General features: G+C 37.8%; 1 protein-coding gene across 1 annotated transcript; it reads right to left on the reverse strand.

Moving 5' to 3' along the window:
• Positions 1-721: 721 nt before the first annotated feature.
• Positions 722-24149, reverse strand: mms19 (MMS19 homolog, cytosolic iron-sulfur assembly component). Its single transcript, XM_028476959.1, has 31 exons — positions 24041-24149; positions 23544-23592; positions 21312-21412; positions 19351-19436; positions 19086-19160; positions 18008-18077; positions 17698-17826; positions 17523-17584; positions 15579-15665; positions 14892-14966; positions 14695-14772; positions 13666-13804; positions 12036-12190; positions 11880-11958; positions 10859-10984; positions 10703-10784; positions 10504-10601; positions 10210-10365; positions 9002-9157; positions 8369-8450; positions 8109-8211; positions 7188-7271; positions 6983-7109; positions 6783-6889; positions 5440-5496; positions 4207-4393; positions 2850-2932; positions 2609-2773; positions 2461-2520; positions 1178-1278; positions 722-1101 (listed from the first exon to the last, which is right to left on the reverse strand). Exons 1-31 carry the CDS (start codon positions 24126-24128, stop codon positions 1071-1073), a joined length of 3078 nt encoding a protein of 1025 aa, XP_028332760.1. The 5' UTR covers positions 24129-24149; the 3' UTR covers positions 722-1070.
• Between the last annotated feature and the right edge of the window lie 895 nt (positions 24150-25044).

Consider the following 25044-nt stretch of genomic DNA (forward strand, 5'->3'; position numbering starts at 1 on the left):
TGGGGGAAAATGTCGGCCACTGTAATTGTAATTGAACATGGATAATTTTAATTTTAACTTTAAAATGTAAGTGACCCCAACCCTGGATAATATGGATGGAAATATCTGTAATTAAATTAATTAATTTATTTTTTAAATCCATTTTAAAGATTCTGTTTTTATTTACATCAGCCATGGATTGATTATATATATAAATAAAAGGCTTTTGTAAACTGATTTTGCACAACAGCAAAAAAACAGTGAGGAATTATGATCATGTTTCTAGTTTTCTTTTTTTTTTAACCTGTAAATTATGTTTTCTTCTTGTCTGTTTACAGCTTTAATGTTCCATTTTCAAATCTCATGTCTTTGGCTAAAATATGGGACACATTGTCAACATTGGTGTTCACTTTGTTCATGTGTGTTATTGGTTTATGTATCAGACAGTGTTTGTTTACATAAGGAGGTGTTGGTGATATTCTGCTGCCAAAGAGGAGCCAGAAAAACCCAAAGTCTAATGGACTCATTCAAAAACTACTCAAATGAGCTTTTACAAACTGTTACCATGAGAACATTTCAATTAAACCTGTGCTCCAGTTTGATTACTCTTTTTAGAACAATAAAATTTGACAATTTATTGTTGAATTGTTTTTTATTCATACATTTGTAGGCTTAGAGATTAAAAAAAAGTGAAGTTTTATTGATACTCAGGCTTAAACTTTGGCCTAATTTCTTGGCAAATATTAGCATGAGATAAAAATGTGATGAGACAAATGTCTTTGTTGAGATACAAACAGAAAACAAGGCCGTGATAAATTATCTAATGGACTGAGCAAATCCCATTTAAATAATGAGGTTCTTTCTGAGAAAAAAGTCAGTTTTTTTTTGTTTTTTTTTTTATTATTCTCAGCAAATAGTAAACAATGACACTGCATCTTAACATCCAGTCTTCACAATCATTTATCTTAAGACTGCTCCAGGCAGACAGTTCATGTGTCCACATGTTTTGTGCATTTCTGATGATACAAATGGTTAAAAACAGGTTAAAGGATGAAGAAGAGCTTTAGTTTTCTGCTCTTCAGGCTGCAAAATCATCTCCCACCAGGACTGCCTAAGAGGAACCTGGGAGAGGGATGAACACATGCACTATTAAGCACTTGTGATGTTGGAAAGAAGGAATAAATTAAGTAATCCTTACCATTCTCCTCTGGCTATGACGGCCTCGCTCCTCACCAGACGTTTCTTATCATCCAGAGGTTTGGCCAACGCTCGCAGTACTCGAGCCCGGAATGGTAGAACCTGCATCAACAAGAGAAAAACCACAGAATGGAGAAAACATTTTTGACCTAATGACAGACGGTTTCTGAGCTGAACTGCAGGTATTCTGCTTCCCAAAAACAGAAAACTTAGAATTAAGTATATAATATTCCTGCTTAGTGGTGACTGAAACTGAGGAGAATTAACTCACAACCTTTTCCTAAATGTCATAAATCAAAGAACTTAGACGTATACATAAGAAAATGTCTTAAACGTTTTCTCAGAAAAGCTGTCCCCTTTGAAGATACCTCACACACGCTTCTCATTTTCGAACTCCATCAAGGTATTGATGCCCTGAAACCACACACCAAATTTGGTTATTCTATCTTAAACGTTTTCTGAGAAAAGCTGTTCCCTTTAACTTGTCCTTATTTTACCGTCATTAATTAAAAATGATAACGTGAGGCTCAAACTGCGTCACCAAAACTTCTGACTTGTGCCTTCACTGTTCAGTAACCGAACACCAAACACAGATCCAATTTTTTGTTTGTCCGTTCACATTACCATTTAAAATGAGACCTGTATTAGACTCCAGTGTGAATGGTTTATGTGCATTGAGACATATTTAGTTTTGGCTTTTAGTCGTGCCGATTTGCTTTTAAACATAGATCATTTATGATATGAACCTTATTCAAGCTTTGACCAAAACCCGACAAAGCAAAAGTGAAACACCGACAATTAAAACCTATTTTCTCCTCATACAAATGACATATTTACGTTTGTTTTAGCCTCCTTTTACTAACAGACATCTGTTAATGTCAACATCAGATCAGCGCAAGGGGAAACGAGCACGTCAAACACACGTACACAGTGCGCCCGCGGCGCCGGAGACAGCAGTCGGTCTATATACGGATTATCCAAGGATTGATTCAATAGTGGATGCTTGTGCTTCAAGCCTGTCTTAATTCTGTCCCTCTCAGTCACTGACAGCTAAAGCTTTTTTTTTTTTTGTAGCCTGTTGCTGGACATAGAATCATGTTTAGGCATTAAACAAATTATATTTGATAAATAATCTTTATCTCCTATATAAGTGCATTGCATTTTTTTTTTTTAAAAAACAGTATTGAAACTGATACATTTGCTATTTCATCACACGGCGGTAAATGGTATTACCGTATTACCGCCCAAGCCTAATTTAGAACACTAATATACATCTGGTTTTACCTCATGGACGGGGAAGTAGGAAAGTGTGTGGATGCATCGAAGTGAGGCGACCCGAACATTCTGTCAATAAAGAAGAGGTCACGTTTGCACTGTAATGATACAGTCACATGATGAATGGGACAACGTGTTGGGGCCATTTCTCACGGACCATCTGTGCACTGCTGATGAGGACCAGCAGCCTGCTGACCAGGGCCTCCAGCTGCTGTATGAGGGTCTGTGGAGGGTTGATGAGGACGGGCTGCAGACAGGACAGCGTCGACAGCTGGACGCCTCCATCAGGACACGTCAGAGCCTCCAGCAGCAGAGACAACAGCTGGACGGAAGACATCATCACATCATATCACGCTAAAGCTTCAGCACTCTGGGTCATTCTGAGCTCTCCTCCTCACCGCTGGCAGCTCTGTGACTTGAACCTGCTGGGGCAGCTTACTGACGATGTTGGACAGGGCCTTCAGGTAGTTTGGCTTCTTCTCTGGTAGAAACAGCATCACACAACAATAAATAAATAAACAAACAATGACATTGATTCTCCTTCAGATTAAAATCTTGTGCGTCTCGTCTCATTAGTGATGATGCAGGAGGCATTCCCACTATTGTTCGCCGTTTATTTTCTTCTGTCTGCATTAACTCCGCCCACACCGTTTGTCCGATTTTGATGAATAAGCTATCAAAACGTTAAAATATTTTCAGAAATATAAATTCTTATGTGAAATTGTATTGACTTTTCAGCTCCGATCCCCTTTTCAGCTCAGTAAGTTAGAGTGGAGCTGCTTCAGTTTTTACCTTTAAAAGCTTTGTAGACAAATTCCAAACCATTCAACCTTTAACATTTGTTTATTTCTTTATTAGGGGATCCCCATTAGCTAGTGCCATGGCAACCAGCTACTCTTCCTGGGGTTCAAATAGCAAACATGCAACAGAAACCATTTACAAATACAAAATTTGATTAAAATGGCAAAAAAAAATTGATTAAAATGGCATTACTCACTCACAAAATCATACATATTACAATACATTACATTTGCAAGGATGTTGCACATGTTCAGCTATAATATGTTCAACACATTTCAACCTTATTGCTACTGTTAAGCTATTGCTAGGTTAAATGCTATTGCTTGGCTAATGCTAAGTAAATGCTAATATTGGACTAATAATATTGTTAATGCTAGGTTAGAGCTAATGTTAGATTAGTGCTAATTCTAGGTTAATTATCTTGTTAGGTTAATGCTAAAGCTACGTCAATGCTATTATTAGGCTAATGCTAATGTTATATTAGTACTAATTCTAGGTCAATGCTATTATTAGGCTAATGCTGTTTCTAGGTCAATGCTAATGCTAAGTTAGTGTTAATGCTAAGGTAACGCTATTGCAAGGTCAATGCTAATATTAGGCTAATGCTATTGCTAATGCTAAGTTAATATGAATGCTAGGCTAATGCTATTGTTAAATTAGTGCTAATGTTATTGTTAGGCTAATACTAATGCTAGGTCAATGCTATTATTAGGCTAATGCTTTTTCTAGGTCAATGCTAATGCTGGGCTAATGCTAGGTTAGTGCTAATGTTAAGCTAATGCTATTGCTAGGCTAATGCTAGTTTAGTGTTTATGTTAGACTAATGTTATTGCTAGATTAATGCTCAAGCTAGCTAATGCTAAGCTAATGCAGTATGACGTGAGCCAGCACCTGCATCCTAACTCACAAATTTTCTAGTTTTTGACTTAAATTCAAACCAAACATCAGGTCTACCTTGAGGCGCAGCATTGAAGCCTTGCACCAGTTTGTGGGAGTTCTCGCTGAAGAAACGCTGGCGGTACATGATGCGCACGTCGGCATGGCAACCTCGGCTAAGGACGTCTGCAGAATCACTCATGAGCAGAGAGAAGCTGTCTGCTGCCATCGGACCCAGCTCAGCATCATCAAGCAAAGAAAAGATCTGCAGGAGAGAAAAAAAATGTGTACTTTGCACTTTCTCCAGGGCGAGGATCACAACCTATAGCATCATTACAGAGACTTAGGCCACGCCCACCAAACAAACGAAAGGCTGAGGGACACAGATCAATTAACTACTAGATAAATAAATAAATAAAACACACTATCAATAAGTATGTCCTCTCTCTTTCAATGTGTTTGTATGTTTTTCCATTTAAAAACAGGAACCAGTTTGCACTGTGAGCACATTTTGCTGTAAAGCTGGTTGACTGGTGTTATGATGGAACTGGTGCCCTTTTCAGCTAATGACTGCTGCATATAGCTGTTAACGCTCAGGCTGGTTTCAGAGCGCTAATGTGACTGAGGAGTGTCTGATCAGAGCTTCACTATAGCGCTAACAATGCTAAAGATCTTATACTGAGTAAGATCAACACTACATCTTTTGGCACCCAGATGTTTTCTCTTTCGTGTACTGAGAATTCACAGTGATCGTGCATCACCTACGTTGAATGACAACGGATTGGGTGAATCTGATGACAAACTTGAAAATCAGTGGGGCACAGTGATTGGTCCGGGGGAGGGGCAAGGGAGCCAATAGTTGCCGACCCCTGGCTAAGGTCCAGAAACTGAGGTTCACGTTACTGTGGAAGGACGACAAGAAACAGTAGCAGCTCCAGGCCTCCACAGCCTGTGGTACCTCCGTGTACTGTTAAGTGTGACTTGATATTTAATGCTCATAAATGGGCTGAAGCATATGGTTCACCCCATTTTTTTAATGTTTCCATGAGACTGTGGGAGCAGGCCAAAGTGTAAGCTGTGGAGAGGAAACAAATGCACTACATCACCTCCCGTACTGTGCCTGCAATAGAGGACGACATGTGGAGGAAGAAATGCTCTAGAACCGGGAAAGGAAAACCATCAAACTCTTCGTAGAACCGCATCACGACATTAGAGAGAGCACTTAGTAAATAAAGCATGTCGCCAATGATCTTCCCATCTAGAGTTTCCATGTGAAACATTAACCAGTATGAGTGTCTGTGTGTGTGTTACCTTGTCAGTGAAAGCTGAAGTCAAAGGATGGTATCTCAGCAGTAAAGCTTTAGAAACCTGCAGACAGGATGGTATTCAAACAACTGCTGCGTCTTAGAGCTACAGTTTACCAACTTTTTAAAAAATGCATTGAAACAATACCAACCCATCACATGAGTCCACTTTAGATAATCACTCTAAAGCTAAATAACAACACTTTGTCAATAATTTGTGTCAGAAACACCTTTGGAGTCTTTTATATCAACGTTTAGTCTTCAAATAGACGTAATATCCCTTCAAAAGAGGGTATCACCATTTCAATCTGACGTTTTAAGGCTTAGTTACACGTCGTCTATTTCCTTTCGACATTTTGATGCGATTCATAAGATGGCCTGGAACTTTTCGGAGGAGGGATTTTCATGTTGCACTGACCAGGAAACGAGAATTCAGACTTTGAAAATGCCGGTGGGTGCAGAATTCGAAAGCCACTGTTGGTCATTTCGCTACAGATTCACACATGATTTGCCGCTTGGGTTGCCAACCACACTTTAAAATACAGTCTTATATCTGAACATAAAACTGTGCATCCTTTACTGAACCCATTTAGGATGCACTTTGTCCTATATTTCTTAAGATAGACTGAAAAAAAGATTTGTGCATTTTAACTAATTAAAATGACCTTTTACGGTAATCTTATTGCAGCTATTTTTCGGCTGTGTTACCAAGGATGTCACTCACACACGCTCAGTACGTCATTCAAAGTACATCTGCCCAAAATATAGACTTAACAAGAAAGCAACACCTCTGTAAGCATTTCATCATAGTTAACTCCATTTGTACCATTTGCAGGAACTTTCTATGTTTTTTTAAACTTTGTTTTAACATATCTCATGGATCACTTCATTTGTCATTAATGGAAGGAAGTAGAACTCTGGGTTATGATCAAAGTGTGTGCTATGCATCTCCTTTTGTTATATTTTATCATTATCAATACTCATTTGATTGACACTTCAGCTGTGATTAAATAAAAACAATTGTTATTAGGATCAGAACAATCGGGTTAATTACAATATGCCTTAAAGCACCTTATTTTGCATCCATTCTAATCTGTTTATATTATAAAGACTAAATACTTTTGGTTCAGCGACATTTATTTAAAATGGTTTCCTCTGGGGGGAAAAACTCATCTACATTGTAAATAACATGTGGGGAAATAATGTTTAAAATGTGAGATTTCACTGTGAGAGTTTGGTACTAATCACATGCCAGAACAGTGAAATAAGTCTGTATCAGTAACACTAACATGGGTTAGTCGTTGGTGGTTGAAATGATCTGTACAGGCTGTAGGACAAAGGAGAACTGACCCAGATCAGGAGAGTGAAGGTCTGTGTGCGCACAGACGACGACGAACAATCCAACTCACTGCACACTCTCTGTATTGTCCTCTCAATCAGCAGGCTAAGGGAGTCGCCTGAAAAAGAAACAATACTTAAACTGGTCTTAGGGAAAAAAAAAAGAATAAAATTCCACTAAAGTTCCACAGTGGAGACTAAAACCCTCTCACCTTGTGCTCTTTTGTTGACCAGCCCAGCGAAGCATTTGGCTGCTGATGTGTAGGAGAGCGGGTGGAGGCTGGTGCAGCTCAGCCCCTCCAGTTCCAACAGCAGACGATCACACTGCGGCACCTCCAACTACAGATTAAAACACACTTTGAGCTTCACACGCTGCAGCAGAGATGGTATTTCCTGTTTTTATCAAAATAAACTTACAGTCTTTGGCAAGGAACACACACACGCCATCAGCAGACACACCAACTGGGACTGGCTACAGGAATCATCATGCTGCTTCTGGGGCTACAGGATCATAGAAAAGTTACTGTGGTTAATAAACAATGGACAATCTGAATTTGTGGCGACGCCAAAGAGATTTTTTTTTTCTAGAATGACTTTTTGTTCAAGTCTGAGCTCAGTTAAAACATTTTTACTGCATTTTAGTTTAACTAGATTTATATTTCACAAAGTGAAGGTACAGAAATACAGTTGTTTAAGATTGTGTGTTTTAATTTATAAAATCAAAAATCTTTTTAAGAAATTTCAGGTGACCCCATTTAAACTCGAGGCGACCCCACATGAAGTCTTGACCCCAAGGTTGAAAAACACTGCCTTAAACTGTCTTTGCAATCAAATAGTTTTACTGGATTTTTTACAGGATAAAATGAAATATTACCAAAAGCTTTTCATTGTTTTGGAAGGGATTTGCACCAAGGGTTTCATGATCAAATTTGGAAAGAAAAATCCAGCAAGATTACAAGCTGATGTGAGGGAGCAGTGCATTCTGGGAGTTTGCTTTGGATCATTTAGATTTTTGTGTGTAAGAATAATAAAGCATCAAATTAGATAAAATCCCCAAAACACAATTACAATAAAACATCACAAAAGCCTAAAAAACTGTATTTAAATGACAAATAATGTAAAACAACAAAAAATAATGCTATATGTTCTCAATTGTTTGTTTCTTTTGTTGCTGTGTAATTGTATTAAAGCGCACTGTATTAATGTGTGTATAAAAAGTGTGATAAACAGTAAATAAAGCAAGTTTTTTTTCCACAATAGAAAATTAGACAAACAAACCGATGAATCAGGAATGAAAAAATAACTACTGCTAGTAAACACACGCACACACACACACACCTTGAGCAAACAGATGTTTGCAGGAAGGGAGTTGTCTGGTAAAAACGACACATCTCCATCCAGGAAGAGTGACACAAGTCTGTCTGCGGTCTGCGCTGCTAACCTGTCAGCGTTAAACACACACAAAAGGAAACCACAACTGCTTTGTGACAATAAAAATAAAACTCGAGTCTGAACAAAGCAGAAACAGCTGATCAACTGGTTTTAATGTAGTCACACAAGTTAAAGTATGTCTGTTAATAGAAGCAGTGCAGACTGACTGGGGCTGGAGTCTGGAGCAGGACGTGCTGATGACTGGGACCAGTGCACACAGGACCTCCTCCTGTGCCAGAGGACTCTCACCTGCAACACACAGACGTTTCCTGGTAAATACTACACATGATTAATTTAAAACATAACAATTACATCTAGTTAATGCCAATCCATTTCGCACTGATGAATACGTAATGTGGGGCACAGGAAATTGTGGAGAGAAAATATATATACATTAAGGTAGCATGTGCAACCATCAAAGTTACATTATTGTTTTCTCGCTGACACATGAGGACACAGTTCTGTGTTCTCCTCAAGGATGTAGAAGCCAATCATTGCTGCATTAAAGCAAACTGTTGAAGAGCCAGATTTTAGTATTATATATACTAGATTAATACAGCTGTGGTAAACCAGACCAGCTGTTACGAATCCAAATACTGCCCTTTCTCTGCCAGAGAACCAGGACTCTTTGTAAAACCTACAGATTCTAAGATAGCATTCCTCTCATCCTGTAAATTTCATTATCAATTGTGAATTTTATTTTATGTACAGCACTTTGTACTATTGTTTGAAAAGTGCTCTATAAATATATATTTTATTATTATTATAAGGTTGGAGGGTTGGAAGTAGAAGAAATCTACCCTGCAGCGTGGCCTGGAGCGTCAGAGCCACCAGGCGTGGGATGATGTCATCATGAAAGCACCGTCCTGTCTCCTCTGTGTCCTTCACCTTCTCTGATATCCTCTGGAGGCAGCAGCACGCCTGCACCACCTCCTCTACTGTAAAACCACCATGGCCTGAAAGACAAAACACAACATGAGCATGGGAGACATTAGGACAAAACATGGGCAGCAAACAGCTGCTAATCCATTAGGGTTGTACATCTCTTTGGGATAGACGATTCAATAAGCATTTAGATATATATACACCGGTTACGATTTGATTAAAAAACTATATATTTGCTTAACAGAACCAAAATTTTGGTTAACATTTGCCGATAAAGACATTTTAAAATAAAGAAGCCAATTCTATAAAAACTAACATTCTCATAGTATTATATATCGCATAGTATCAAATTTGTAAAAGATCACATATCAAATATCCAAGTCAAAAGACAAACAGAATCATATGTCAAATTAATTTATATTTACCGATAGACATGGACACCAAAAAAAAGACTAAGTGCTAAGGCTAAGTGAACATTTTTTCTCTTTTTGTGGTTGAGATCATATTAAAAATGAGAAGAAAAAACAATACATTAAAAAAAAAAAAAAAAAAAAAAAAACATCTCTTGGCTTTCAGTCCACTATATTATACGGAAATAATCCCTTAGTGATAAAATGGGTTATTGATGCCGTGATTAGCTCGTGCAGAATTGGGGCGGAGCTATCTATAGAAGTTATTAATAGCGTGATTCTGCTTAGCGTTATGGGGTTTGAAAAATTCACCCTACTTGTCGCTGTGCTTTTTTGTTGTATGCCGGTCAAGATTTGTTGTGCTACCAGTGTACTTCAGAGCAGCTCTACACAAATAACAAATTGCACGGCTTTTATTGAGTTTTCAGTCCTTCTTGTAAAAGCCAAATACGTTCCAAGCTAGATTTCTCTTTGGTTGGCGTGTTGAAAACCTGACTCGCTGGCGCTCCTACCAGTGTTTACATCCATTCACACAGGCACTCGTCAACCGATTGCTAGTCTCGCGATACCTGGTCCATGTCACTAGATACGGCTACTGACGCAGCCGTACCTCTGACTTGTCAAACCGGATACACGGCCGTATCGGTTTATTGTTCACAACCTCATTATCCATAAACTACAGCCCTTATTTTGGACATACACACGTTGATTACCTTTATGTGCAGAACTGAGAACCTGCAATATGACAGGCGTGCTCTCCTTGACGACACAAGGTTGAGTGGAAACAGCAGCCAGAGCGGATAAACAGCGCTGACGCAGTGCATGATGGGTATTCTGCTCAGAAGCTTCTCTGTCTTGATCCATGGGTTCTGAATGAAAGAGAAGCAAACTCAACTACCAGGTAAATTAAGTTTTTTTTTTTTTTTACTTTTTTCACAGCCATTTGGTTTCCTACACTATTAGAAATGTTCTTTTCTTGCAAAAAAAATGTCTTGTGACTTTCTAACCAGAAAACATGTGCTCCTTCAGTTTAGGGATGAGAGTGGTGATGAAGGCATCTGGGTGCAGCTCTGCTAACGTTCCTGCACACTCCACCACAGCGAGACTGCAGAACAAAAACAGAATAGAGCCCAGATGTATGTTTCTGATTTAAAAAAAAAAACAAAAAACCACCACTGACATGGAGGAAACAAATTCTGAGCTGACCTGACTCTGTCGTCATCCTCTATCAGCAACAGTCTGCACAGGTGATCGACAGCTCGTTGGATGTCGGCCTCCGACAGCAAGCCTGAGTCAGAGAGCAGGAACACGTCAGACACATGTGATGGTGGCTGTAAAAGTTCAGACTAAATTCAACCTCACCTTTTTGCTGAGCTAATGACGTGAGGACTGAGGCAGCAGTAATCTGCAGGTTTGAATTACTCTCAGAGATTGCTGAAAAGGCAATGGTGCACAGAGCTTCTCTGAAGTCTGAGAACATGTTGACATCTTCAGGGACAACGAGGGGAAAAAAATATGACATTGTTGGGAAAAACTCCAGATAGTTGAAGTTATCATGAATAAAAACAAATATAGAGCTGGAACTATGGAGGTAGATATGCTGCAAAATGTGAGAACTCGTAGAATGTGATGTGAGCTTGTGTATAAGATGTATAAGAAATCCACACACATGAATGAAATGATGGGATGTCACAAATGTGAACCTGTAGAGTTAAAATTTAAACCCAAAGACACGTTTCAAATATGGTCTGAATGTGAAGTCACAGAAAAAACATTCAAAAATGCCTAGACTGATATTTACAAAAACAAAATACAATTTGTACAAATAAAATACAAAATCCAACATTTACTTACATGTTTTTTTTATTACTCATGCCAATTATCGTTTACAACCACAACTTCTCAAATCTGCCCCTACAAACTACTTTTCTTGCATGAATCTGCGCTGCTTGAGTTTCGCAGCTGTTGCTAAACAGATTTTTACCAGTAGAAAGGATAAAGGTCACGAGAAAAAGAAAAAAAACACCAGTAAAGTAAAAGTTGGATTTTGTATTTTATTTATATGGATTGCATTTGTATTTTATTCGTGGAAATATCAGTCTAAACATTTGTGAATATTTTTTCTGTGACCTCACACTCGGATCGCGCATGTGCAAATATTTTCTTTGGGTTTAAATTTTAACTCTACAGGTTCACATTTTTCCCGTCATTTGTGACGTGACATTCATTTCACGCGTTTCACATCACACTCGAAAAGTTCTCACCTCACATTCTACGAGCTCTCCCATTTTGTAACATATCTACCTTCATATGGAACTTAACAGAAGCTGTCAGACAGGAGCAAATGGGTTTAAAAGAGAGAATCAATGAAGTCGACACCCACCGCTGTCTGAAGACTGGCACGTTTTCACTGATTGGACGAATCGCTGGACCACTTCCAATAGGGTTCTTCTGTGCGCACACTGCTCACACATGGAGGGTCATTATGACTAGAAATCATCATTGACGACGACTAAACATGTGTTGCTGTGTGTCAGACCTGTGTTCTGCTGTTGTACTGCTCGATGAGTGCTGGCATGACGGCTGCAGTCACCATGTGGCTGGCCCTGTTGGAGGCGCTGCAGGCGGCCTGGAGCAGCTTAGCACTGGGCCACACCAGCTTTAGGTCAGGCTCACACAGGTGGTGTTTGCAGTCTGGAACAACATCACACTATGAGCATAAATAAAACCCATTCATCACACTAAAAGTCCTACTTTATGACAGATGGAAACAGAGTGTTTATGGGTTCTAGGTTCTTTTAATTGTAATTGCGTAAATGATAATTCATTACAATTATGGTGTGATTATAAAATGTAACTGTAGTTGAAAACATCTGTTGCTGATATATTCATAATTGAATTGCAATCAAGTTCAAATATTTACTCTATAAAAACTGTCATTTACATTTTAATTAAAACACAAAACTGGGAAACCATGTTACAGTTCTATGGCTTACACACATACGTAGTTAACAGTCATTAAAATATATTTAAAGGTCCCATATTATGAAAAACAAGTTTTTTCTGGTCTCTACATCTATGAACTGGTCCTCCCTGATCCTGCCAACTCCCAGAATGAGGAAAACAAGCAATTCCTGCATTGACTGCAGCCCACCCACTGGTAAAACGGCGATCCTACACGCTGATTCTGCTCCTGTCGTTACGCAACCAAAGGAGCCATTTTCATAGGCCCACCTCCTCTGAGCGGTGATAGGAGACATCCGAGAGGGGGGGTTCATCCCCGAGGTGAAGTTAGGCGTGTCCAGTGGTGAGATAGCAGTAGTTTTTCACAATGTCGTCGCTCAGAGTTAGACACGCAAATTTCTCTGTTGTTGGTTTTACAAATCGACATAAGTGCCTATATTCTGTCCCAGCTAATAGCATTTAAAGGTGCAGGCACGCAAACAGCTTGTTCTGAGGAGAGCTCAGCGGAGCGACTTTTAGACAGCTGAAAATCCGGACCACGGATGAGTTTAGGGTAATGCATATTGAATACAGTGTTGTTGGACCTTTGACAGCAGTGTGAAACTGATGAAAAACAGAAAAATATGGGACCTTTAATACCAAGTTTTCCCACTACCTGTCAGTTCTCTTGAGTATCATTTTATATTTTTCTTTTAAATAAATTTAAATCTAGGGGTACACTGACGGAAAAGAGGCTCAGAAGCCCACAGAAAAAATATATATACCTTTATTTTTGATGGATTAGAAAGCCTAACAAGGTAACCAAGAGATGAGATAGATGATAAATAATATTTTTCAGTGTATTTTACAGCTGATTTAAGACATGGGTCAAACAGGCCCGTTATCATAACAGATGCTAGCAGAAAGCTAGCACAAGTGGAAGGTCACGCTTTATCAGGTCATTTTTTCAGGCTAAGTAATTGTGATTAATTAGATTTGAACTTTAATAATTCCACCTCCCGTGGAAAAATAATAGTTGTAATTTTAATTAAAAATGTTGGTCACCGTATTCATGATTGAGTTGTAATTGAAGACGTAATTGAAAAATGTAATTGACCCCAACCCTGGTTCTGGTGTATGAGAAGCTCGCTCTGTTCAGAGGTCAGTTTGGATTTAATCAAAACCTAATGTTAAGCTCATTGCCATGCAGCAAGGCAGCACTCCACCTTTGAGAACCAGGTCCATGAAGGCGCTGAGGGAATCCTCAGAGTCAGAGTTGAGAACTGAGCGCGACAGACAGGAAGTGAGTGCGGTGAGAGCAGCGAGGGCTGCAGACTCAATCTTCTCACTGGAGGTCTGAAAAACCTGCAGTGGAAAGACAGAGAGTGACAGATGGTTACACAACCCCACCAGCTTATAGTTTACAATACACATGAGGCTAAAAAGCAAGGCAGTATGTGACAGTAACAACTCAAACTCTAGCTGAACAACAAGCTTTAATGTAAAAACTAGTCAGTGCAAGCTGACATAATCAGAGATATCATCTCCAGCAGGTGAAAACTTACAAGCAGTTGAAGCTGCACATAGTGGAAAGCTATGGAAAATTCTTTTTCTGCTGTGTTCTACCACCTGCTTGCATGTTGTCAGTGGATAAAGAAGAGTGCGTAAGACTTTCCTCCACCACCAAAACTCTTGCAGTTCTGCCCAGCAGTGACCAAAGGCAGAACTGGAAAGGTCAAGTACAGGCCCAGCAGCTTGTGGACTGGTACTCACACAAACCACAAATAACTCATATTAAACCACAATAAATTAAATAAGATGGTTCCCATGAAGCTGCATTCATAATTATCTTTCAGGAACTTGGCTGACGCGTATTAAAAGGAAACGCGCACACGGACACTAAAGGCCACGGGTTGTGTGCAATGCTTTTAGCAGTAACCAACCAGGCTAAGGGCAATTTCTTATTTAAGACAAAATATTAGCACGTTTTCACTTTATCGTCTCCCTTACTCACTTTAGCTGCAATGGTCACTTTATTTCTGGTCTGTCCTAAACTAAATGTTGTTATAGTTGAGTATTTGTATTTTATTGTACTGTCCATGCTGTCTGATTTTGGAGCCGTCTGTTTTTTTAATGTAATTTCTGTCGTACACAACATCAACCTGCCTGCGGCTACAATCTGGCATATTTACATATTTGTCCATTAATGCTCATTGTCAATAGTCACAAATAAATAAATTAAATAAATAAAAGACCTCTCTGCGCAGTGATGTCCACAGGCCCTCAAGGAATTCTGCCAAGTCCTTGTGTTCATACTCTGACACACACGAAGCCTGAGAGGAAACAAATAATAACAGTGTCATCATCAACCACATTGGGTGAACTCTACTAAGATTTTCAATCCAAGGTGCCGTTTAACACATAAGTACTTTAACAGAGAGGACATTCTCACCAGAGTCTGCAGTGAATCCAGCTTTGAACTCTGAACATCAGAGTCCAACTTCTCGATGAGTAAAGGTAACAGATACTGTAAGAGAACAGTAACAGTCTCATTTATAACCGTAGCATATGATCCATGTGATCAAAAAATAACCAAGCCTGCAGTGTTACAGATGTGAACAGTGAGGTCCATGTATGCAAATATATTCATATTAAGGCTCTGAGTGAAAATAAATGCATGTACGTGAATTGTTGAATGTGCATATAATCTACCAAGTGATGTCACTACTGTGAAACCAAATGAATACTCTTTTTCTGACCTCCATCAATCACAAGCACATGTTCTTTTCCCTGTCACTTCTGCCATAAATGATCTTAGAATCCCATTGGTCAGCAGTTCGTCTTGATGTAAAAACTATTCATGAGCTCCTCTGCATTGAACATTTATGGCAGAATGTGAGTGTTGGATATGAAGTGTATTCACCTGTGCAACCGTCTAGCTGGGCAGTGACGTATAAAGGGAAAAGTGCGTGACGGTGAGCTCGCCCCAGTTTTATAAATGGGAATTCTTTTTGGCGCAGCACATTTTCAGATTTTCAGCCCACGCTCACTTTTAGTTTGGATTCTACGCAACGTTTCATAAATGAGGCGCCGGGACTTTATTCCAAACACAAAGAAAGGAAACAAAAAGACAACAAACCTCTGCAAATTTTGGGGTTCCGGTGAGGACGTCCCTCAAAGTTTGGATTAGTTCTTCTTTGGTGATGCCATGGGGGTCGTTGGGGGGCTGTGAAAGAAGAAGCAAGTGAAGCTGTTACCTGACAACATTTCGGTGGGAGACACTAGAGCAAAACAATTCATTTGACTGACGTATACACTTTGGTGTGTTAATTTTGCATTTAAAGCTGTTAGGCATGATAATTTTTAAATTAGATAAATACATAGTGTAGGCCTCAGATCAGTATCTCCAATATCATTTGCTCGGGGAAAAAAAAAAGATGTAAACGGTTGAAATTGCTGCTTGAAAGTTTGTCTTGACTTGTCTTGTCTCCACAGTAAACACTCAGTTTTGCGCATTGCATAATGTGGAGTCGCGTAGACCAGTGGTTCCCAAACAGGGGTACGTGTGCCCCTGGGGGAACAGGAGGACATTGCATGGGGTACTCGAAAAGATTTAACAATTAATTTAAAAATAATCGTGAATTGTTCGTAGTTCCTTTTTACGCAATTTTTTTTAATAAATTCACCACAAACGAACAGTACTATTGCTCAATAAAATACTACATTTTCTTGTAATTTATTAAAACAGGATTATTTTATGCTATAAAGGCCATTTTATCACACTTCTGACAACAGGAGACAATAATTAGCTACATTTTACAAAGGATACCATATTTACTTATTACTTACTATTATTATTATTATTATTATTATTATTATTATTATTATTATCATCACATAAAAATTGCGTGGTATTCAAAAAAAAAAAATTCTACTTGAAATTCAGGGTCCACACCTTCATGAAATTCCTGGAAAAGTTATGGAATTTGAAAAACCAATTTTCCAGTCTTGAAAAGTCATGGAATAATTTAACGCTTTTGGAAATATAGCCTATTTGTACATGCGCAGACCTCTGTTACACTAGTACACTAGAAAGGCCTGCTCATTTTTGCGCTCTAATGGTCTTGAATAGATCTTAGTGGTTCTAAACTAATTCATGGAAATTTGATAAAATATTTAGGAAAAGTTTTGAAAAATCATTGTGAAAAAAATGCGGACACCCTATAAATTCTATTCTTTGTTTTGAATTTGTAAATTAAGTCTAAGGGAACCAATGTTCGGTCCACAGTTATGGGTTTATGAGAACCCATTGTTCTACAAAGGAAAAAGCATATGCAATTATGGAGAGGGTACTTATGATATGAAGAAGGGGTACACATGATTTGACAAAAATGTAAAAAGACTGGGAACCACTGGCATAGAAGGATGGAGAGAAGTTTTTTACTTCATTCTAACAGTGACTACTTGTGTTTCTCCACCAGACAAGGAGGACAGTGAATCCCTTGAGAACATTGTTTTTTTTCCAGTTTGTTCCCAGTATTCCTCGTGATATCACCGTACTCCATGAGACATTCAAATTTGGACAGATTCAGATAATTCTATGAAAGCCCCAAAATAAACACCCGTCATTGTTTTGTTGCAATTATCAGTCCATGAAAAAAAATACAATGTGCAAAACTTTCCTGACAATGTCAATTACAGTGTTTAGAGTACAAACATTCAAGCATCAATTTCAACCTTTTACATGTTTTTTTTTACAAGCAAATGATCTATTATTTATTGATCCATGAGGCCTACACTACACCGTATTTACCTGATCAAACATTTTTAGTTTTCTCTGTATCTTTAAGGTGATTCATAGAATAAATGTCCACAAACTATCCAAGTGTCTTCATGGCTGATGCTTAAGCGTAAGAATCTAGAAAATACATTTTTTAAATGACTGAATAAATGAGTCCAGGTGGTTTAGTTTCCTGTAGATGTTTTTAGGATGTCACAGGAGGTCTGTGATGCCATGTCTGCTAATCGCTCCTACTTTTCATCCTCTCTTGTTCCAAACCAGCTGTGCAAACAACACACTCACCGGGCTGAAGTCGATGGGGAAATAACAGGAAGTCACTTCAAACAGCTCCTCTGTGAATTTACCTGTGACAGCGAGATAGAAATGAATGAATGGGAGAACAACAATTGCATTACCGAGCTGTAATATTAACAAAAAGGTCAAAGGAATGCAGATGAAGCAACACACGCGCTCTCACCCTGATTGTATCCTCTGCGGATAAGGTTCTTGGCAATCTGGAAGGCTAGGAGGAGATTACGAGGATCCCTCTCTCCATCCATTGATTGGACAAAACCAAAGACAAAGTCTGCACCCAAACCTTTCAGCTCTGTGAGGAAAAAAAAAGGTAAACAAATGCTCGACAGTTTCTTTTAAAACAAATGCAGCAACAAAACTTACAAAAATCTGATAATAATATAAATTCTGCTTAATTACAGAAAAGACATTAGTCACGCTTGTTTTAGAAGATATTCAGCGATACAGGTAATCAGCTGTTTGTCGTGTCTTACCGACTTCTCTGCTCTCCATGAGGTTGATTAGCATGTTGTAGACACAAGCTCGCTCTGCTAGCATTAGAGACTGGAAACAAACAAAATGACAACAATATTTCAGTTGAGTGCAGACAGATTCATGAGAAAACACAACATAAATAAAGAGGAATATAGCATGTAATTGAAACTCAACCAGCAATGCACGTAATTAAAAAAAACTACTAAAATACTAAAAATCTGAGAAAGAAAATAGTGTATATATGGACAGTAGTGAAACATGTCTATATATATATACTGTATATATGTATTATTATTATATATTTGGATCCCCAGTAGCTGCCAACAGAGTAGCAGCTATTCTCCCTGGGTTACAGACACGCACGCGCGCGCACACACAGACAAATCTGATAATACAAAATTCTTACAAAAAAATGAGAGGTTGTTCAAACCAAGTTAATAATAATGAATTTTAATTGCACAGGCAGTCGTGATGCAAACTTTTTTGTTAAGGAGGTCCAGCTATGCTAATCTGCGAGATTTGATGCCTCCCTGCTTCAATAGAGGATCATAATGATGAGTGGTTCCTTATAATTCAGGTGCGTTGAAACAGAGAAATGTCTATGGTCCATGGTTACTACGCCACATTCACTTCCTCAATAAAAGTTTAAGATTTTTCACCAAGTCAGCAAGAAATGAGAGACTTTTTTCTGATTGAGAATAAAAAAATGTTCCAGCTTCTTTCCTGTTAAAGATTATCTGAAGTGAATTTCAGATGCAATCTATCAAAAAATCACATATAATACTCGAGATTGTGAAATTACTGTTCCTCATATTTTCATGTTTGTTTTTGATGAAGGCATAGTAGTTTTTGGTCGTGTTTTTGCTTAGTTTCTCCAGTCTCTTTTTTCCTCTTTTGGTTTTAATTATGTTTCTGTTGTTACTTTTTCATGTTTTTGTCACTTGAAATTTCAAGATCTCGTCTGCTGTCCTGTCCTTTACATTTTGTTTCCTTCTCCCATGCCAAAGCTTTAAGTTCAGTTCTTTGATGAAGAACAACGAGCTACTTTAACACTAAATAGTAACGTGTGGGTCTTACCTGTACATGAACATCCTGGAACAAAGAGCGCAGCATGGACACGGCTGAGCCAGGAGGCAACACAGTGCACTTAGTCTGGGACATAATGAGCAGAAATGCAGACAGTCACACAGTGTTGGTCTCTGCTGCTACACAGGAAGTATCTCGACACAAGCCAAAGAAGAATTGATCATGTAATGTTATCCACTGTGTTCCAATAGCCAATCATAGAGAGAGTTTTACCCCATAACTCAAAGCAGATCATTGATAACCTCACATCACTCACCAGCGCTTTGAGCCCCTGTAACACAGCCGGTATGATGACATAATGGTCTTTAAGGCGATTCTCATAGAAGGCGATGAGCACTTCCACTACAGAAACAAGACAGAGAAACGTATTACAGCTGCTGAATGGTGCAACACCCACAGCATCAGGTAGGACAACATTTAAGTTCATGTTTGTGATGCTTCTTAATAGGGATGTAACGATTAATCGTAAGGCAGTTAAAAATCGATTCATAGGTATCACGGTTCTTCTCTTGTCCAGAAGTGTAGGCGGCGGGCGGAATCTGCTACTACTTTCTTTCTGGTCGCCTTCTACTCTTAAACATGTTCATAAATGATTCCTTACCCCTTTGACACCGAAAGAATATCTGTAATATTACGTGAATATCTGTAAAAGTCACGTTTTTCTATTAGCTCTGTCTGCTAGCATAGCATCTCTTCTTCACTGCAAGAATATGTGCATGCCAACCAACCACTGGGTTACCAGCACCCTCTGCTGGTTCAAACAAATATCTGACGTAAATACAGTGCAATGACTGTTTTTTTCTTTTAAAGTCCAATTGTTAAGGCACAAAATACATTTTCAGTTGCACTTTTAAAAAGAAAAAGAACTATTATTCAGTTTTGCATTGTTTACTATTGAACCAGAATTTAAATTAATAGGATTCTTCTTCATTTGTATTACTCTTTTATTTATTTCATTCAAGATTTATTTTTAGTTAAATTGCATTGTTTTGAATAGTTTATCAAGGGATTCTTTTGACACTGAAAAATAAAAGGAAAATAGTACAGTATTTTCTTTTTTTCCCAAAAAAAAATAAAGGAATATTTTTCAGTCATCATTTGTCTACAGTCCCATTTTGTAAAATAAATCGTGAATCGAATCGTATTGGGAGTTGAGTGAATCGTTACATCCCTACTTCTTAATGTTTTGTAATCTTTTTTTATTTCAGTGTTACAGTATTCATCCAAATAAAATGAATGTGTTGCATTAAAAAAATTCTGTTTCTGGGTTATACAAACAGTCAGCTGAAGCCGACGACCAAACAACAACTTTAGTGTTTCCTAAAAATCATTTTTGTGAATAGAATCAAAATATTCTTGGGTGCTCTTTAGAAATATTGACTGGATAGTATCAAACAAACGCCAACTTGTTATATGAGGTCATATAAGGGCAGTAAATGTCACTAACAATTTTTAGGATACTTATACACTATTTTAAGGCATTGTATAGTTTTAGCAATCGATTATTTATCACATTTTTAATCAATTAATCATGTAAGAGAAATCTTCCTTCTTGCCGTCTTTAGGCTTCTTGCGCTTATTCCACAAAAAATACAAAAGTAATAAACTCATGATCTTTTCAATAGGCATTACTTCAATAAAAACCTAATAAGCGAGATTGCTTAAATAAACAGTGTTTCACTAAACAGTGCATTTTTATACACAAATTGAGGTCAAACAAAAGTTTTCTTCCAAAGTTCAACAACAATAACATTTTTATATTCTATTTTTTAACTTACAAAGTAAGACTAAACAAATTCATTTTTACAACATATAAAACTTCCTTAAATATGAAACCAAAAAACTTATTTCGTTTAAAACCACTTATTTTAAATAAAGAAAACATTACTGTATGTGGTTTTCCATATATTTATGCAATTTGTTTAAATTTTTCTGTTTACATTTTTATTGATTTTAATATAACAACATAAAAAATGTTTAAAACTGCAAGAAAGTACGGGATGGGTGGTTCTATGTCTTTATTCAAGGTAGCTTTAGTTTTATATTGGATTAAACTGAATTACTTGTGGTTTTAGACAAACAATGCATCGACTCACATGAGTCGCTTCGACTCATTTTCTGATTCGATTTAGTCGGTTTATTAGACGAATGGTTTCAGGCCGTCAAGGATTAATATCCATCAATGTGTACTAGACTATAGTAATAGTAGAGACGCACCTTCTCTCTCTGTCAGCTCTTCGTAGCACTCTAGTAAAACTTCAGACAGAAGCTGGACTCCTCTGGCCCGAGTATGTGCCTGAGAGTTGGTCAGACATGGTCTACAGAGGGAAAAAATACCAAAATACAAACAGTTACTAAATTTCATAGTAAGAGGTAGATTTTTAACAAAGCTGTTGGCTAGTAGAAGATATTATTCTAGTTTTTGCAAGATAAAAAGGACCAAGATGGATTCCTAATTTAAGCACTGATACATGACCGTGTGTGAGCAGATATGAAAACTGCAGCTTTAATTTACAATATTGTGACAAGCAATAATAAAGTAGAATACAGAATAAATGCTGTTGTAGATATCACAGGTCAAACACACAAATTCAACAAAACTCCACATTATTTGCAGGACTCACAGTTTTCCCATGCTTATATTATATGATAGCAGCCGTTTAAATCTCAAATTGGTAAAAAATTTTCTTTGAAATATTCCACAAAATTTCCCCAAATTAAATTAAAAATGGTAAAAAACAAAATTAAAATGATGGAAATTTCATGGTCGATCCTACAGTTACTGACATATGTCACTTATTGCTTGGATATATTGCCTTAACCTTAAATACATGTATAAGTGGAAATGCAAACTAGGGTATATGAATGTTGAAATTGCTAGTTTTGAATCCCACTTTAGATCAAACTGGTGCATATTTGGCCACTGAACTAAAATGAGTTTGACACCTCTATTACCATGTTTTTCTATAGCTGGTGCTTAAAGGAGCAAAGCGTAGGATAAAAAAATAAGACTCCATAGCGACACGACAGCCACCAGGGTAACTGCAGTCATCAGCCAAGCTGGCATAGTAAGAATAGCGTGAACTCTTCATAGCAGTACAGCTGATACTGTGACTAGGGGATGGATACCCGTTCGAAGCCCGATGGTAATCGACGTAATCGGGTTCGAACAGATATTTAGAACTGGTGGTCTGGTTCCGTCACATAGTGTCCTTGCGCGCAGCGTTCTTTCCTTTCCTGCAGCACCAAGTGTAGCAGTTAGCACAGCTGCAGCACTGCGGGCAGGATCATGGAGCAGAGGAGTAGAGTTATGAAGCCCCCATCCTTTTTATTCACAAGTACATGGATTATCCCTAGCTTTGATACGTGGATCATGTAAATAGATCAACTGGGTCTCTTGCGCGCACTGCGCCCCTGTTAGTGTTTGACGTTTGCTTGTTGCCCCGTGCGCTGCTCTAATGTTGATATTAACAGTTGTTTGTTAATAAAAGCGGGCTTACCACTAAAACAAACGTAAATATAGAATTTGTATGAGGGAAAAATTTGGTTTTAACTTTCAGTTTCGGGTCCGGCTCAGATATAAATATCTGAATGCCTGTCGGGTTCGGGTGGGATGAAAAAATGTGGCCCGATTCCTACACCAACTGTGACACGGTTATTTATTTACTGGCCATTCATGTGACCGTTTACTGCAAGACCTCCGCGCATGCATCCTCGAAACCAAACAGTAGCTGTTCCCCGTAACCCTGGTCCTCTGTGTAAACAGACGGCAGCACGTCGACGGTACAAGGAGGAAACACCCGCCGTGACATCAGGAGCAGCAGCAGCGCACGCACACACACCTCTTAAGGTAAAAGGAAAGTTTTTTGTTGTTGTTGGAAAAGCACTTTCTGTATTAGCATTAGCACAAAAAATCTGATTCTGTTGTTTGAGGAAGGATACCATGACAGGTTGCCGGCTCCTACTGCAATTTTTATTTTTTTATTGAGTGCTACCTCTTACTCTGAATGCATTATTTTGTACTTTTATATACTTACTTGAACTTTATTTGGGAATTTTTAGTTGAAGAGCAATAAACATATACTGCAATGTTAAGGAATTCATTTTTTATTTATTTTTTTATTTTAGATCTGTAAATCAACATGTATATATTACTTTTAGTCAATTAATGGGGAGATAATGGATAGTCGAATCGTACTGTAAAAATGAATCGACAGATTAATCGATGCATCAAAAAAAAAAAAAATAATAATAATAATAAATATATATATATATATATATATATATATATATATATATATATATATATATATATATATATATATATATATATATATATATCTCGCTAGATTACACATTTAAAAAAAAACAATCGTTTGTCCCAGCCCTAATCCATTAGCATTAAAAAACTTAAAATTAATGTTCTTTAAAAGTTATTGTCACACTCACCCCAGAGCCTCCACCAGCTGCAGGACAGTAAACTGTCCATCTTTGACACCTGTAGAGAAAAACAGTGTAGTGACCTAAATGGATAACACACTGCAACACACACTAAGTAGTTATCAACAGGTCAACTAGCTGTACTGGGGAGTCAAAGGTGAGGTTACAGAGTTCACTGACAGCAGCACACTTTCACGTTGCCTCACGCGCAGCAGCAACAGCAGCTAGCAAGAAGCATGTGGATAAAGTTCGTGTAGTCCGTGATTCAAACCAAGTGACAGTGCAGCAAAACACTGTGTGAAGAACCGAGCTGTGCTTTAGCCGTGATAAAGTGAGCAGACGTGTGTCGTGTCGTGTGTTTGTAACGTTGCACAGGATGTTGGAGCTAACTTAGCTGGTTAACCATCACACCGCATCCTCTCCACCTTCAGCGGGCTTTCTATCAAATGACCCGCTGTGTAAACGAGTCCGATAAGACTAAATGAATAAAAGACATCTTCTTTTACCTTTAGCTGTATCTTTGGCCTTGCTGTCCTGCTGCCCGGACACAAACTCCTCCACCAGAGACAGCAACAGCGCGCTGTCCGCCGCCATCGCTCCTCCACAACTCAGCCCTCACCGACAGCGCATGCGCGGAAAGCTTAGGGGGCGAAACCACGCAGAAATTGAGAAATTGACAACAGACATTTATAAAAATGACAGAAAAAACGTGTTGAATAACAACACAATACACAAGATGACTTCTAAAACACACGAACACACAATAAAAAACCCACAAAACAACAATTAAACACATTTGTATAGCAAAGAAATATACAAAAGACAGAAAAACGTGTAGAATGACAACAACAACAAACAGAATTAGTTCGAAAACACACAAAACGACTTCAATCAAACACACAGACAAAAAAATGCAATAACAGGAAAAAGTTTAAAAAAAATTACAGCAAAATTACACAAACCCTTTGTTCTTAGTGTATGAATAAAATAAAATATGATCAAATAAAATCAAACAAAACGAAATTAAATAGTAGTAGTATTAGGTAGTAGTATTCCAGGATAGCATTTAGACTGGAGATATGCCAGGAGGAATGCACACAATAATAAAGACATGTTTAATAAATACTAAAATAAATGCTATAAAACAGAGATGGGCAGCTGGTATCACAAAAATGTGATTGTGTCTGATCTGAGGGCCACATAATCCATGTTCATGTCAGCATTTAGTTGGTTAGTTCAATAATGACCAAGCTGAACATTAATACAGGAAATAACATAGGGATTTTTATGTTTTCTGTCGAATTGTGTATTTATGTTGTTTTGTATGTTTTTGAAGTTTTTTTTTGTGTGTATTTTTATGACAATTTGTGTATTTTTGTTGTCATTTTGTATACTTTTTTCTGTCATTTTGGGTATTTGTTGTCATTTTGCCTGTTAAGTTATCATCTTGTATTTTTTGTTTTGTTTTTACTTTGTATGTATGTAGAGCCAATTTGTACATTTTGGTTGT

This window comes from Gouania willdenowi, chromosome 19 (assembly GCF_900634775.1).
Source record: "Gouania willdenowi chromosome 19, fGouWil2.1, whole genome shotgun sequence".
Lineage (NCBI taxonomy): Eukaryota > Metazoa > Chordata > Actinopteri > Blenniiformes > Gobiesocidae > Gouania > Gouania willdenowi.

Coding starts and splice junctions, on each gene's coding strand:
- mms19 (XM_028476959.1), bottom strand. CDS start 24,128: ATGGCGGCGGACAGCGCGCTGTTGCTGTCTCTGGTGGAGGAGTTTGTG. Junction 17,827..18,007: donor CATGGAGAGCAGAGAAGTCG/GTAAGACACGAC, acceptor TTTTCCTCACAG/AGCTGAAAGGTTTGGGTGCA. Junction 9,158..10,209: donor TCTCAGTTCTGCACATAAAG/GTAATCAACGTG, acceptor TTTGTCTTTCAG/GCCATGGTGGTTTTACAGTA.